The 12,693-nt window shown below is 37.5% G+C and overlaps 1 protein-coding gene across 4 annotated transcripts in view; it reads right to left on the bottom strand.

The window, feature by feature from the left end:
• Positions 1-12,693, bottom strand: part of NEO1 (neogenin 1) — a 226,811-nt gene that overhangs the window by 57,974 nt on the left and 156,144 nt on the right. For 2 of the 4 annotated variants that reach the window (XM_058542026.1, XM_058542028.1), the window contains exon 8: positions 569-788. In XM_058542026.1, coding sequence (XP_058398009.1) covers positions 569-788 — 220 coding nt within the window. The remainder of the gene's footprint in view (positions 1-568; positions 789-12,693) is intronic. The other 2 variants (XM_058542027.1, XM_058542029.1) reach the window with 1 other exon arrangement.

Raw genomic sequence — 12,693 nt, 5'->3', positions numbered from 1 at the left:
TAGCCTGGGGATTCTGGAAAATCTCCTATAAAAATGGACAGGCAATGAGAGTTCCTGAAAGAGATGGAGATGAAGAGGAATTTAATGAAAATGCTGTTTTAGGAAAATTAGTCACTAATTACTCTTGTGTCACCAAGGAGACCCCCAGGAGTTCAGTGGCCCACATCCACATCCGGGTGCAGGCAAATATTCATTTAAGGTTGCTTTAATAATTAAGTCTACCATAACTTCTAGAATCTGAAAGTTCTGAGTAAGCCATATCCTATAGGTTGTGTCAACTGAATCTTCTGTAAAAAGGGTAGCCCTGGTTACATTTAATACTTCCACCTAAATAGCTCTATCTACCCTCTTCCAAATCATCCCTGAAAGGCAGGAAAGAATACTAGGACTTCGGTTTGTTTGGGAATTTATTTTTAATGGCCTAACATTAGGAAAGATGCATCTCGGTGATCATGTATTTTCTGGACTGAAAATTGGTACAGATTCTGCACAACAAAGAGCCAATGAGCATGACTGGACTGGGGGGACCAAGATGCAACCAACTGGGTCCAGACACACAGGCACTTACCTAGCAATCCCCTCCTTGGTGTAGAAGACAGAGTAGGTAAGGTTGTCTCCATGAGGATCTGATGCAGGTGTCCGCCATGTCAATTTGATGAAGCGGGTAGAGACCAGGGAGGCCACGACATCCCGAGGAGCTGAAGGCAGTGGTCCCGTGGTGGCTGGTGCTAGATGGTCAGTAGTGGCACTGGTCAGTGAAGTGGGAGGTAATGTTGGGATGGCAACATCTTGTCATGTGCAAACATTGGGGAATATGAAGGGCAAACCACGACGGTTTTAAAAAAGAGAACAGAAAAAACAAAAAACAAAAAAGAAATAAACAAAACCACGATGGGAAATAAAATAAAATGAATGAACATAAAAAAGGCCATTAAACTGAAGGCTAACATGCAGGCCACGGGTAACTACTGAGAACTAATGGGCACTATTCAAGACACATCACCGTAGAGCAAGCAGACCTCCTGGTCACTATAATGGTTGTGGGCAAGGGACAGGGAAGGTGACAGCTGACAATAAATCATCTCACGGAAGGACACAGCAGTGCCCAAGTAATTTTCTTTACCCCTGAAAGCAGCATGCAACATCTGTCAAACTTTGCACATGAAAGTCTCATATATGATAAAACCTCAATATTTTCTTCTACTTTATCAAAATATGAAATAATGTGTATGGTAGGGATAAGCCTAGTTACACTCAACACAGGCCCCAGGCTATCACAACCTCAGTGCAGAGCTGTGTGTCTTTGGCTCTGCAGGAGATTTCAGAGCCACATCTTCAACTTCAGTTCAATATTAAACTCTGCTCTCTGTATTTGGCAATATCCAGGGAAGTTTGACAGTCTTCCTCACTTCACTAAGTTATAATTCATTTGCCATCTTATCAATTCATTTAACTATGACAGTATAAAATCATGAATCAAAAATTACAAAGCCATAAAAATATAATACATAGGTAGCTTATCTGTTACAGTCCTCACTGTAACGTATAGTACAACAGCCTGCAGACCTCGGGGATTGCATGGGACAGAGGAAGCAGTGGCAGTCACAGCTCCGCTAGTCAAAAACCTCTGCTCATACACCTGCAGTCATGGGTCACTTCATTACCTCCTAAGGCAGTCCATTCTGTTGTTGGGCACTTCTGATTTTAGAAGTTTATTCCTCATATTGAACCTAAAATCTCCTTCACCTTGGGGCCAGAAAGTATAAATGTAATCTCACAATTTTTAACTAGAGGAGTTCATTAGAATTGTGTCATAACCTTAATGGGGAAATTAGTAGAAGAGAGGCAGAGAGGAAACCATGAAAATTCTGGACCTAGTTTTCAATGAAATGGTAGGGCAACAACTTCCTGGAAATATCTGTGAACTGCAAGAGAGTCTGAAGTGGGGCTGTCTGAATAAATATAGACAGACTAAATTCTCTAAACGAAAGGACAGAGGACACCAACCTAAAGTCTCTTGCTAGGTGGGGAAGGGGAAAGAGTGATCCAGTGGCTACCGTTTACTGAGCACTTTCTGCATGGCACTCTGACTCTTTCTATGGACTCATTCAAGCCTTACAACAACTCTATGAAATGGGAACTATCATTATCTCTCTCTCTCATATGTAGAGACTGACATTCAAAAGGGCTAAATCCAGTACCCTAGGTCACAGGTAGTAAGTGGTAGAGTTTTAAAATCAACCTTGGTTTCAGTTTAAGAGGCCTCTGGATTTAGCCAATAGGAGTTCTAGTCCTGGTTGTGCCACTTGCTAACTGTCACCCTGGGCAAATCACTTCTTCTTTCTCGCTTGCTCCTTTTCCTCTCCTTTTGAGGAAATGCTTTTAAGAGCACAGAGAGCTATCAAAATGTAAGCCTATGAAGCCGTAGTTTAGCTACAAGTTCACGCTTCACTGACACAAGTGTCAATATTATAAGAAAGTTAAGTCTGAGTGGCCTCTGAGGCCTCATTCCCATCCCTTTTGCTTCAACAGGTGTGCTGCCTCAGAGGAAATACATACCTCTCATTCACAGCTTTCAGAGTTCTTTTTCATATATTGTGTCAGTTTATTTGCAGAACAACCCTAGTAGCTAGGGTGGAAAGGACAGGACTAGATGGTGGGGTGAAGCTTAAACAACAGTCAAAGACTCCCAGGTTTCTGGCTTGGGAGAACGGGTGGTTGGTGGTGTCATTAACGGAGGAAGGGATTATTAAAAAAGAACAGATTGACAGAGAGATGGTGAATTTGGTGATGAACATGCTGTGTCTAAAGTAACGAGCCAACATCCACAAGAGAAATGTATAAGAAGCAATTGGAAATGTGGATCTCTGAGTTTTGTAAAATTAGAAGTCACTAAAAACCCTTAGAGGGAAATGGTTCAAACAGTAGCCCGAACACAGTCTTGCTTTGCTGCCTCATTTCTATGCCTGTCCAGAAACAAACTAAGCTGTCTCCAAGTCTGACCCGACTCACCAAGCTAAATTTTTCCCAACTATCTGCTGGCTGGAGAGGAGAGAGTTTGCAATGTGAGAGGCAGTACAGCATACTGGAAAAGCCCAGGATTTCGAGTACAAGGACTTTATGCTCTAAACTCGACTTTGCCACTTTCTAATAATGTGAAGTTGGGCAAGTCACTTAGTCTCTCTGATCTCAGTTCCCTTGTCTCTAAACTGGAACAGATAACGCTCCCTACCCATGTCCCAGGCTGACATGAACCAGATGAGTATCAATGAGACAAGTGCATGTGGAAGTACGAGGTCCATGTTACGACCAAGACTAGCCTGCTTGGGTGACAGAACCAAGAATATAAGTAGAAAGACAACGGGGGGATGTAAGCAGGGAGGAGAGAAGACGGAAGTAATGGTGATGACTGAGAGATCACTCAGATAGGGATTCAACCAGCGTGCTGCATGTCCACAGCACACGTCTGTAACTCTTCAGTGGATCCAGCATTTCCCACTTACATTTTTCATGTTCACATTGTGAAACACGTGACCAAGGAGCCTAAAGCTCTTTGAGGATAAAATCTGCATCTGCTTCACTTGGGAATCATTCACCATGCCTCTGTATAATTTAGATAATCAATAAGTGTATATTTATAGAATTTATAAGTGGAAGAAAATTTAAGGAGAATGTTAGTGCAATGGAGACTAATGCTTCTCGAATCTCATTACACAAGGCAGTATTTTAATCTTTTTAGCCGATACGAAGTGTATAGAAATAATATTTATATAATGATGTCACATAAACATTTGCTTTGCAAAGGTATTTTATCAGTTATACATGGAATAAAAGTATAAATAATGTTGGATCATCGTAAATGATTCCTAATTAGCCATGGGAAAAATCCACGTCCATTGTAGTCTCAGTTTTCTATACCCACTATCTCCAGGTTGGTTCTACTGCTGCTGTTCCACGTTCTAGCTGAGCAGGTAAGGGGAAGGATCTTTGTAACCTCAGAGGACCAGATAGGCAGTTAAGTTACACCAGGATCAATGACAAGATGATGTAGATTCATCATCTTCAGACTTCTAGCATGACAGATGTCAACAACTCCTCCTCCCTTTTGGGGAACTTTTTGGCAACTATAAAGCTGGATGAAAACCTGTCAAAAACTGGGAACTATCCAAAGGCATACAACAAACTGAGAAGCATCTATTCATGAAAACTATCACACTTCAGGTAAAAATAGCAAATCTGTGGCATCCTTGCTTGGGGCTGCTCTCAACCCCCCAGCTCTGTTGGGGTGGTCTTCAACCAGGATAGGGCAGGCCATGGAAATCAGTGGCTTTGCTGCTGCTGCCAGAGGGAGCTCATGTGATGTGGAGCATTGTCAGTTAAAGTGGCAATCTTGGTGGCAAGTGAATGGGAAGGGCCAGTGGCTCTGCGAGGCCCAGGCTGTGACCTTTTTGATGGCAAGCAATGGATGGTAGACTAGCTGGAGACTTACCAGGGAGTCTGGTGAAGTAAAGAAGTGATAAAAAGGCTTGATAAGCTCTCCACATATCCCAGGTTACCTAAAAGCTATGTGTATGTGCAGCAGAGACAGGAAGGGCCCAAGCCACCCACATATCCCTGGCCAATGGAACAGTGTGTGTGTTCAGAGGACAAGTGGGAAGCCTGGCAGAAAACAAAAGCTGGGGCAGACTAAAAAATGATCTGAATTTCAAATGCATTCCCCAAACCACAAACAGATCTATCAGCTGAGAATGGAACGCTTATTAGCTTGAGGTGTTTGAGCATAACTTCTGACTGATATCTGGCTAAACACTAATCTATACAGACACAGGAGTTACCCTAGAAAACTAGGTTTACAAATAAAAACAAGAAAATAAAAACAAAACCTAAGCAGAAACATCTGTGGTCGCACACTGAGGGAAGACAGATGTCACAGATTTAGTCCAGGGAAGCTAGTATACAAATGACAAAGAACAACTGCTGGGGAGGGAAGAAGTCAAGACCCACAGATGTCACAATATTTTATCCAAACTTTCCAATATTCAACAAAAAATGAAAAGACATGCAAAGAAATAAGAAAGTGTGACCCATACTCATGGAGTAAAAAAGACAGTCAACATAAAATGTTTTAGAAAGTCCTCAGATAATAGATTTAACAAAGACTTCAAAGTAGCTATTAAAATATGTTCAAAGAACTGAAGGAAACTGTCAGGAAGGGTCTGAGATTTTCCCTTACTTATGAGTTAACAAGACAGCCTATTACTGTTTCATGGGTGCTGACGAAGACACAAGTCTTACATCTGAGACGGAGACCTTTATTACTCAGGGCAATGGCAGCAGCCAGAGCCTCTTGTTTGTTTTCGTCAGCTCCTCATGCCCCCAAGTCCCATGAAGGCAATGCCAAGGGCCCAGGATGGATGCCTGCACATGCAGTACGTTGTTACAGGAGAAGAACCCTGAGCCTGAGGGATTTACCACTCTAACAGCAAGGGAAAGCAAGCCCCAGACAAAGAACGGGTGTGTTGGGATATCTAATTTAATTCTATGGTGGTCAGACACATACTTTGTATGGTTTCAGTCTTTTTAAATTTACTGAGACTTGTTTTGTGTCCCAGCATATGGTCTATCCTGGAGATTGTTCCATGTGTGCTTGAAAAGAATCTGTATCTGTAGTTGTTGGGCAGAGACTCTATAATGTCAGTTGGGTCACATTGGCTGATGGGGTTGTTCAAGTCTTCCATACTCTAACTTTTCGTAATTGTTTTATTAGTTTTTGAGAGTAGGATATCAAAATCTCCAACTATTATCACTGAATGATATATATATATAGAGACTATCAGATATATAGTATATTTCTTATTTGAACATAACCATTATAAATGCATATGCATCTAACAAAGCCCCAAAATATACGAATTCAAAGAAATCAAGGAAGACCTCCAATATTAGTAATCAAACAACCCACTCCTTAATAACCTAAGAGTCAAAGAAGAAATCACAAGAAAAACTTAAAAAATATTTAACTAAATGAAAACAAAAACACAACATATTAAAAATTATGGGATGCAGCTACAGTGGTACCTAGAGGGAAATTTAAATACCTTTATCAGAAGAGAAGCAATGTCTCACATGAATCACCTAAGCTGTTACTTTACTGAAGAGTCTACATCTTAAGTATTCTCACACACACAAAAGGTAACTATGTGAGGTGATGGATGTGTTAATTAACTTGATTGTGGGAATCCTTTCAGAAGGTATACATATATCAAATCATCATGTTGTACACTTGAAATATATTACCATTTATTTGTCAATTATACCTCAATAAAGCTGGGGAAAAAATTTTTAAAAATTTTAGCCAAGTTCTTAAAAAAAAAAAGATATGAGACAAAGAAATTAAGAGAAAACATAAGTTACTAAACTCAAGAATCAAAGAGGGGACAATACTACCAACATTATAGATACAAATTTATAAGTAAATTTTATATAAGATAAAAAATTATAAGTGAACGTTATGAGCAGACTTAGGTGAATAAACCAAACAACTTGGAGGAAATAGAAAAATTCCCAGAAAGACAAAAATTACCAAACCTACTCAAGAAGAAACTCAAAATCTGAATAGTACTACAACAAATAGAGAAATTTAATTAGTAAATAAAAATCTTCCCCCAAAGAAAGTCTAAGCCCAGATGGTGTCACTGGTGAATGCTATCAAATATTTAAAAGAAGAAATAATACAATGCTATCAAATATTTAAAAGAAGAAATAATACTAATCCTTCACAACTCTTTCAGAAAATAGATGAAAAATACTTCCAAATAATTCTGTGAAGCCAGTATTAATCTGATATAAAGCCAGACAAAGATATCACATGAAAAGAAAACTACAAGTCAGTATTCCTCATGATCATAGTTACAAAAATCCTTGACAAAATATTAGCAAACCATATTTGGTGACATATTAAAAGGATTATACATCATTATCAAATAGGATTTATCATAGGAATTCAAAACTAGTTTAATATCCAAAAGTCAATGTAACACACCGTATTAAGAGAAAAAAGAACTGATTATCTCAACAGATGTAGAAAAAGCATTTGACAAAATCAAACACCTATTCATGATAAAAACTCTCAACAAACCAGGAACAGAAGTAAACCTCCTCAACCTGAAAAACCTACAGTGAACATTATATACTTAATGGTGAAAGATTAAATGCCTTCTCTGTAAAGTTGGAAATAAGACAAAGATGTTAGCTCTCGTTTCTTGCGTTAAGCATTATGTACTGGAAGTCCTAGCCAGTGCAAGAAGGCAAGAAAAAGAGAAAAAGTTAATAAAGATTAGAAAGGAAGAAGTAATACTGTTCTTATTTGTGGATGACATAATTATCTGTGTAGAAAACCCTAATGAATCTACAAAAAAAAAAAAAAACTACGTTTTAAACTAATAAGTTTAGCGAGGTCATAGGATACAAAGTCAATAGACAAAAACCAACTCTATTTCTATATACTAGGAATGAACAATGCAAAAACGAAATGATGAAAACAACTCCATTCACAAATGCATCAAAAAAGAATAAAACACTTAGAAATAAATTTAACAAAAGAAGTGTAAGATTTGTACCCTGAAAACTACAACACATTGCTGAGAGAAATTAAAGAACATCTAAATAAATAAAGATCTAAATAAATGTTCATAGACTAGAAAATTTAATGTTGTTAAGATGACAAGCTGCTCCTAAAATTTAATAGAAACACAAAAGACCTAGAAGAGCCAAAACAAGTCTGAAAAAGAAGAAAAAGGTTGGAGGACTTGCATTACCCAATTTCAAAAGTTACTATGAAGCTCCAGTAATTAAGACAGTCTGGTATTGGCATATGAATACGCATACAGATCAGTTTATTTCCGGACTAAGAGTCCAGAAATAAAAGCCTACATCTGTGGTCAATTGGTTTTTGCCAACACATCAAGAATTTCAATGTGCGAGGAAGTCTTTTCAAAAATTGGCGCTGGTACAACTATATATCCATATGCAAAGTAAAGAGCTTAGATCCTTAGTTAACACCATATACAAAAATTAACTCAAAATGGCTCACAGACTTAATGGAAGAACTAACACTTCTAGAAAAATTATAGGAGAAAGTCTTCATGCCTTGGGTTAGAAAAGTGTTCTTAGATGTGACAACAAAGATATAAGACATATAGGAAAAAAACTAATAAATTGAATTCTATTAAAAATAAAAATTTCTGCACTTGAAGAAAAGCACAACTAAGTAAGTGAAAAGATAAGCCACAGAACTGACAGAAAATATTCCCAAATCATATATCTGATAAAGGACTTGAATATATAATTCAGAATATATATTCAGGATCAGAATATATACCGAACTCTTATAAATCAATAAGAAACAAATAACCCAATTTAAAAATGGGCAAAAGACACAAACAGTTCATCAAGGAAAACATACAAATGGCTAATAAACACAGGAAAATGTGCTGAACATCATTAGTCATCAGGGAAATGTAAATTAAAACTACAATGAGATACCACTATATACCCACTAAAATGGCTATAATCAAAAAGGGCACACAATACTAAATGTTGGCGAGGATGTGGAAAAACTGGAATTCTCATACATTGTTGATGGAAATGTATGTCTTCCAATCGATGAACACGAACTGTCTCCATTTTTATTTACATCTTTAATTTCTTTCAAAAATGTTTTATAGTTTTCTGAGCATAAGTTTTACACCTGTTTTGTTAAATATATTCCTAAGTATTTTATTCTTTTTGATGATATTATAAATGAAACTGTTTTCTTAATTTCAATTTCAGATTGTTCACTGTAAGTATATAGAAATACAAATGATTTTTGGATACTGATATTGACTCCTGCTGAACTTATTTGTTTTAATAGTTTATTCACGGATTTCTTATGATTTTCTATACACAAGAAGATGTCATCTGTAAACAGAGTTTTATGATAGTTTCTTAAAACTTTAAACATAAACTTAGCATATGACCTAGAAATTCTACTCCTAGAGATCTACTCAAGAGAAATGAAAATAAATGTCCACCCAAAGATTTGTACACAAACGTTCACACTACCATTATTCAGAACAGTCAAAAACTAGAAACAACCCAAATGTCCATCAACTGGTAAATGGGTAAACAAAAGGAGGTATATCCATATAAAGGAATACTATTCAGCAATAAAGATACAAAATACTGATATATGTCACGATGTAGATGATCCCAAAAACATTACCCTAAATGAAAGAAGCCAATTGCTAAAGATTACATATTATAGGATTCTATTTTTATATAAAATGACTACAAAACGCACTTTTACAGAGACAGAAAGCAAATTGTTGATTACCTGTGGCTGCGGGTAGAAGTAGATACTGACTGCAAACAGACATGAGAGAATTTTGGGGGATGGAAATGTTTTGTATCTATACTGTGATGATGATTGCACAGCTCTATAAATTTACTAAAAATTACTAAATTGTACACTTACAATGGGTGATTTTATAGTATGTAAATCATACTTCAATAAAACTGTTAAAAAGAATGAAATAGCTTAGACTGCCTAGTTGAAACTATTAAACATACTCCTGTTCTAGTGTAAAATAGCAATAGTTACACAGAGTCCTAGGACATTTCTGTTGCTCAAAACACCTTGAAATCAACCTATCTGAAGTCTTCACAAAATTAAAACATCCAGAAATTACTCAAAGATTTTACACATGCCAATTAGATATCAATGGACCCAAAGCATAAGTGAATTACACAGATCTCAAGGCCAAATGTAGTAAAAATCTTTGGTTCTTAAAAAAGAGGTCTGATTATATTAAGAGTTATGCTGGTTTCTTTCCATTCTGCCACCAGAGTTCACTCCGGAGAACAAAAGATCTGATGACATCAGTCCCCCAAACTACTTACAGAATAAAGCCCAAACGCCTCAGCACAGTGTTCAAGGTCCTCTACATTCTGGGCCCATCCTAGCTTTCCAGTCCTATTTCCAGGACATGCTGTGCTCTAGCTTAGCCTGGTTACTGAACAAGAATGGACTTCTCCGCTTCTGTACTTATGTTCACACTGCTACTACTTATAGAGCAATAAATACCACGTACATCTGACTCAAGTCAAAGGCAACTGGGAAATCTGAGAAAAGGTATTAGACTTTCAAAATCTGAACAACATCAAACATGCTGTTGGCTTTGACCTGCTGCTCAAATGCCTGGCAGCAGCTTTACACTGGCACTTGCATCGAAATCTAATGACCCCAATAGGCTCCTAAGTGAGACTAACTGAAGTGACTTGTGTGAGCTCCAGAAGAAGGATTATGTTTCTCCTGATCTAGCTCTATGTCACCTGAGAAAACCATGAGAGCTACTCTTCATTTTCCTGAGAAATCAATTTCAAAACCCAGTTACACTGTGGTTAATGGCTCCGGTTTTAACGATACATTAGATTTGTGATTGATGAAGTATCACTTTTAGGAGTTCATAATTATGAGTTTAACCAATACCTCCATGCACTTAAAGCAGCTTCTAGGTAGAGATCATTAAATTCTGTGCTGGGCCTGTTGCCCTCGGTTAAGTGAATCCAATTATCCTAACCTGACACCTACTCACACCAGCCAAGTGAGCTGTGAGTAGGCACTTTTAAGTTTTCTTTTGAAACCCAAATTTTGTTCCTTTTTCGTACTCTTTCTTTGAAAATAGATGAGTTTTAAAATTTCTTTCAAAATCTTCTGAATTCCTTCAAAAGGTAAAAAGATATCTTGGGAAAAATTTCTCTCTCTAGCCCTTCATTTCCTTACGTAAAGGAGTTTACTAAATTGCTATTTCCCAGGAATGTTCATAACAGCATTACTCAGAATTCATTGTTCAGAACTGAGTGAGATTTACACGGTGCTTACTGCTCTAAACATAACAGCAACGTGAACAAAAGTGCAGTTCCACAGAGCATTTCTTTTGGCAGATGTTAGGTATACTATGAAAAAGGAGAACAATCATATTTGGGACACTGTGGAGATTTGCCATGCTTATTAGCATGTTAAAGACTCCCAGGAATTCTATAGGAGAAAAACTTGCTCAGTTTGTTAACACAGCATTTCTCATTCTTATTTGATCATGAAATCTCTTTTCCCGCAAACAGTAATCCAGTTTGGGCAATCCTGAACTAAATGATACCTGAGATAACACATAGCAGAGAGCAAAGAGCCTCTGCCTGAAAATATCCAGTCATTATTGTTTGCCTACTTCTGTAGGCAGTCTATTTCATGTCTTTTATTCAAAAATCAAAATGTAATAAGCTTGTTATAAAAGTAATTCACACAATATAGAAGTATACAAAATACAAGGATTAAAGTTCCACTTATCACCATCTCCAAAATACCACTGTTAAAAGTTCAGTGTATATTCTTCTAAATACTTTGCTTTTCAATGATACACTTATATATACACATAAATATGAGAATGAAATGATACCAAACATGGTGCTTTGAAAATTGCTGTATATGTCTTTAAGAGCTTCCTACATCAGTATGTACAATCAAACCTCATTATTCCCAATTGTTGCATCCTATTCTATAATATAAATATATACAATTTATTTAATCATTCCCTCACTGTTACTTAAATTTAGGCTGTTTCCATTATTTATTTATTTATTTTGGCTACTACAGGCAATGTTTCTGTAACCTTTCCTATACATGTATCTTTGTGCACATGTGTAAATATTTCTATAAGATGAATTCCTAGAAGTGAAAAGCCAAAGGTTTGTGTATTTGAAAGTTTGAGAGATGATGCCAAATAATCTTCTGAAAGGCTATTTTGGCTTCAGTTTTAGGACAGAGGGCCAAATAATTTCTGGGTCCACCACTTTATAAATATCTTCAAACAACAAACAGGACAAGAAATAGGAACACAAACTCCATTTTGGACAAAACTAAGAGATAAGTTTAATCACAATCCAAAATATATGGAAAAAAAGGTAGACAGAAGAAAAGTAAATTAATTAATGGAACAGAGGTAATCTAAGTGCCTCCAGAGGTACTGATGAGACTCAAACTAACCGACCTTGTGGAACTGGCAGCACCTTAGGAGACAGGGATGATACGGGGGATAGAGGAATTAAGAGCTACTCAACCTCTACCTCACCCCTGGAGATGGGAGGTTTATACTCAGGAGAAACTAAATCCGAGAGGCTCTGGGCTCAGAGGTTTGGACCAACAGGGGGGATTAAGATCACATCCTAAAATGTGAAACTCCCTATCTCCTTCCTCAACAAGTTCCAGAAGGCTGGCAACCAGGCTTACTATAACCAGGCAGGAGACTGAAGCATCCCTCTCCAGGTAAACTGAACAGAAGTAGAGAAGACAGAAATACTGCAATCTGGTAAAGCCCAAGCAACAATAACAGAAAAGACTGACTACCCAATAGTTTTATAATAAAGCCCAGCAATTAAAAAGATTCACCCTAGGGGCCGGCCTCGTGGCTTGGCAGTTAAGTGCGCGCGCTCCGCTGCTGGCGGCCCAGGTTCGGATCCCGGGCACGCACCGATGCACCACTTCTCCAGCCATGCTGAGGCCGTGTCCCACATACAGCAACTAGAAGGATGTGCAGCTATGATATACAACTATCTATTGGGGCTTTGGGGGGAAAAAAAAAATAAATAAAATTATTA

The sequence above is a fragment of the Diceros bicornis genome, chromosome 5 (genome assembly GCF_020826845.1).
Source record: "Diceros bicornis minor isolate mBicDic1 chromosome 5, mDicBic1.mat.cur, whole genome shotgun sequence".
NCBI lineage: Eukaryota > Metazoa > Chordata > Mammalia > Perissodactyla > Rhinocerotidae > Diceros > Diceros bicornis.
The sequence above is the reverse complement of the archived record's forward strand: the minus strand, read 5'-3'. Positions and strand labels throughout refer to the sequence as shown.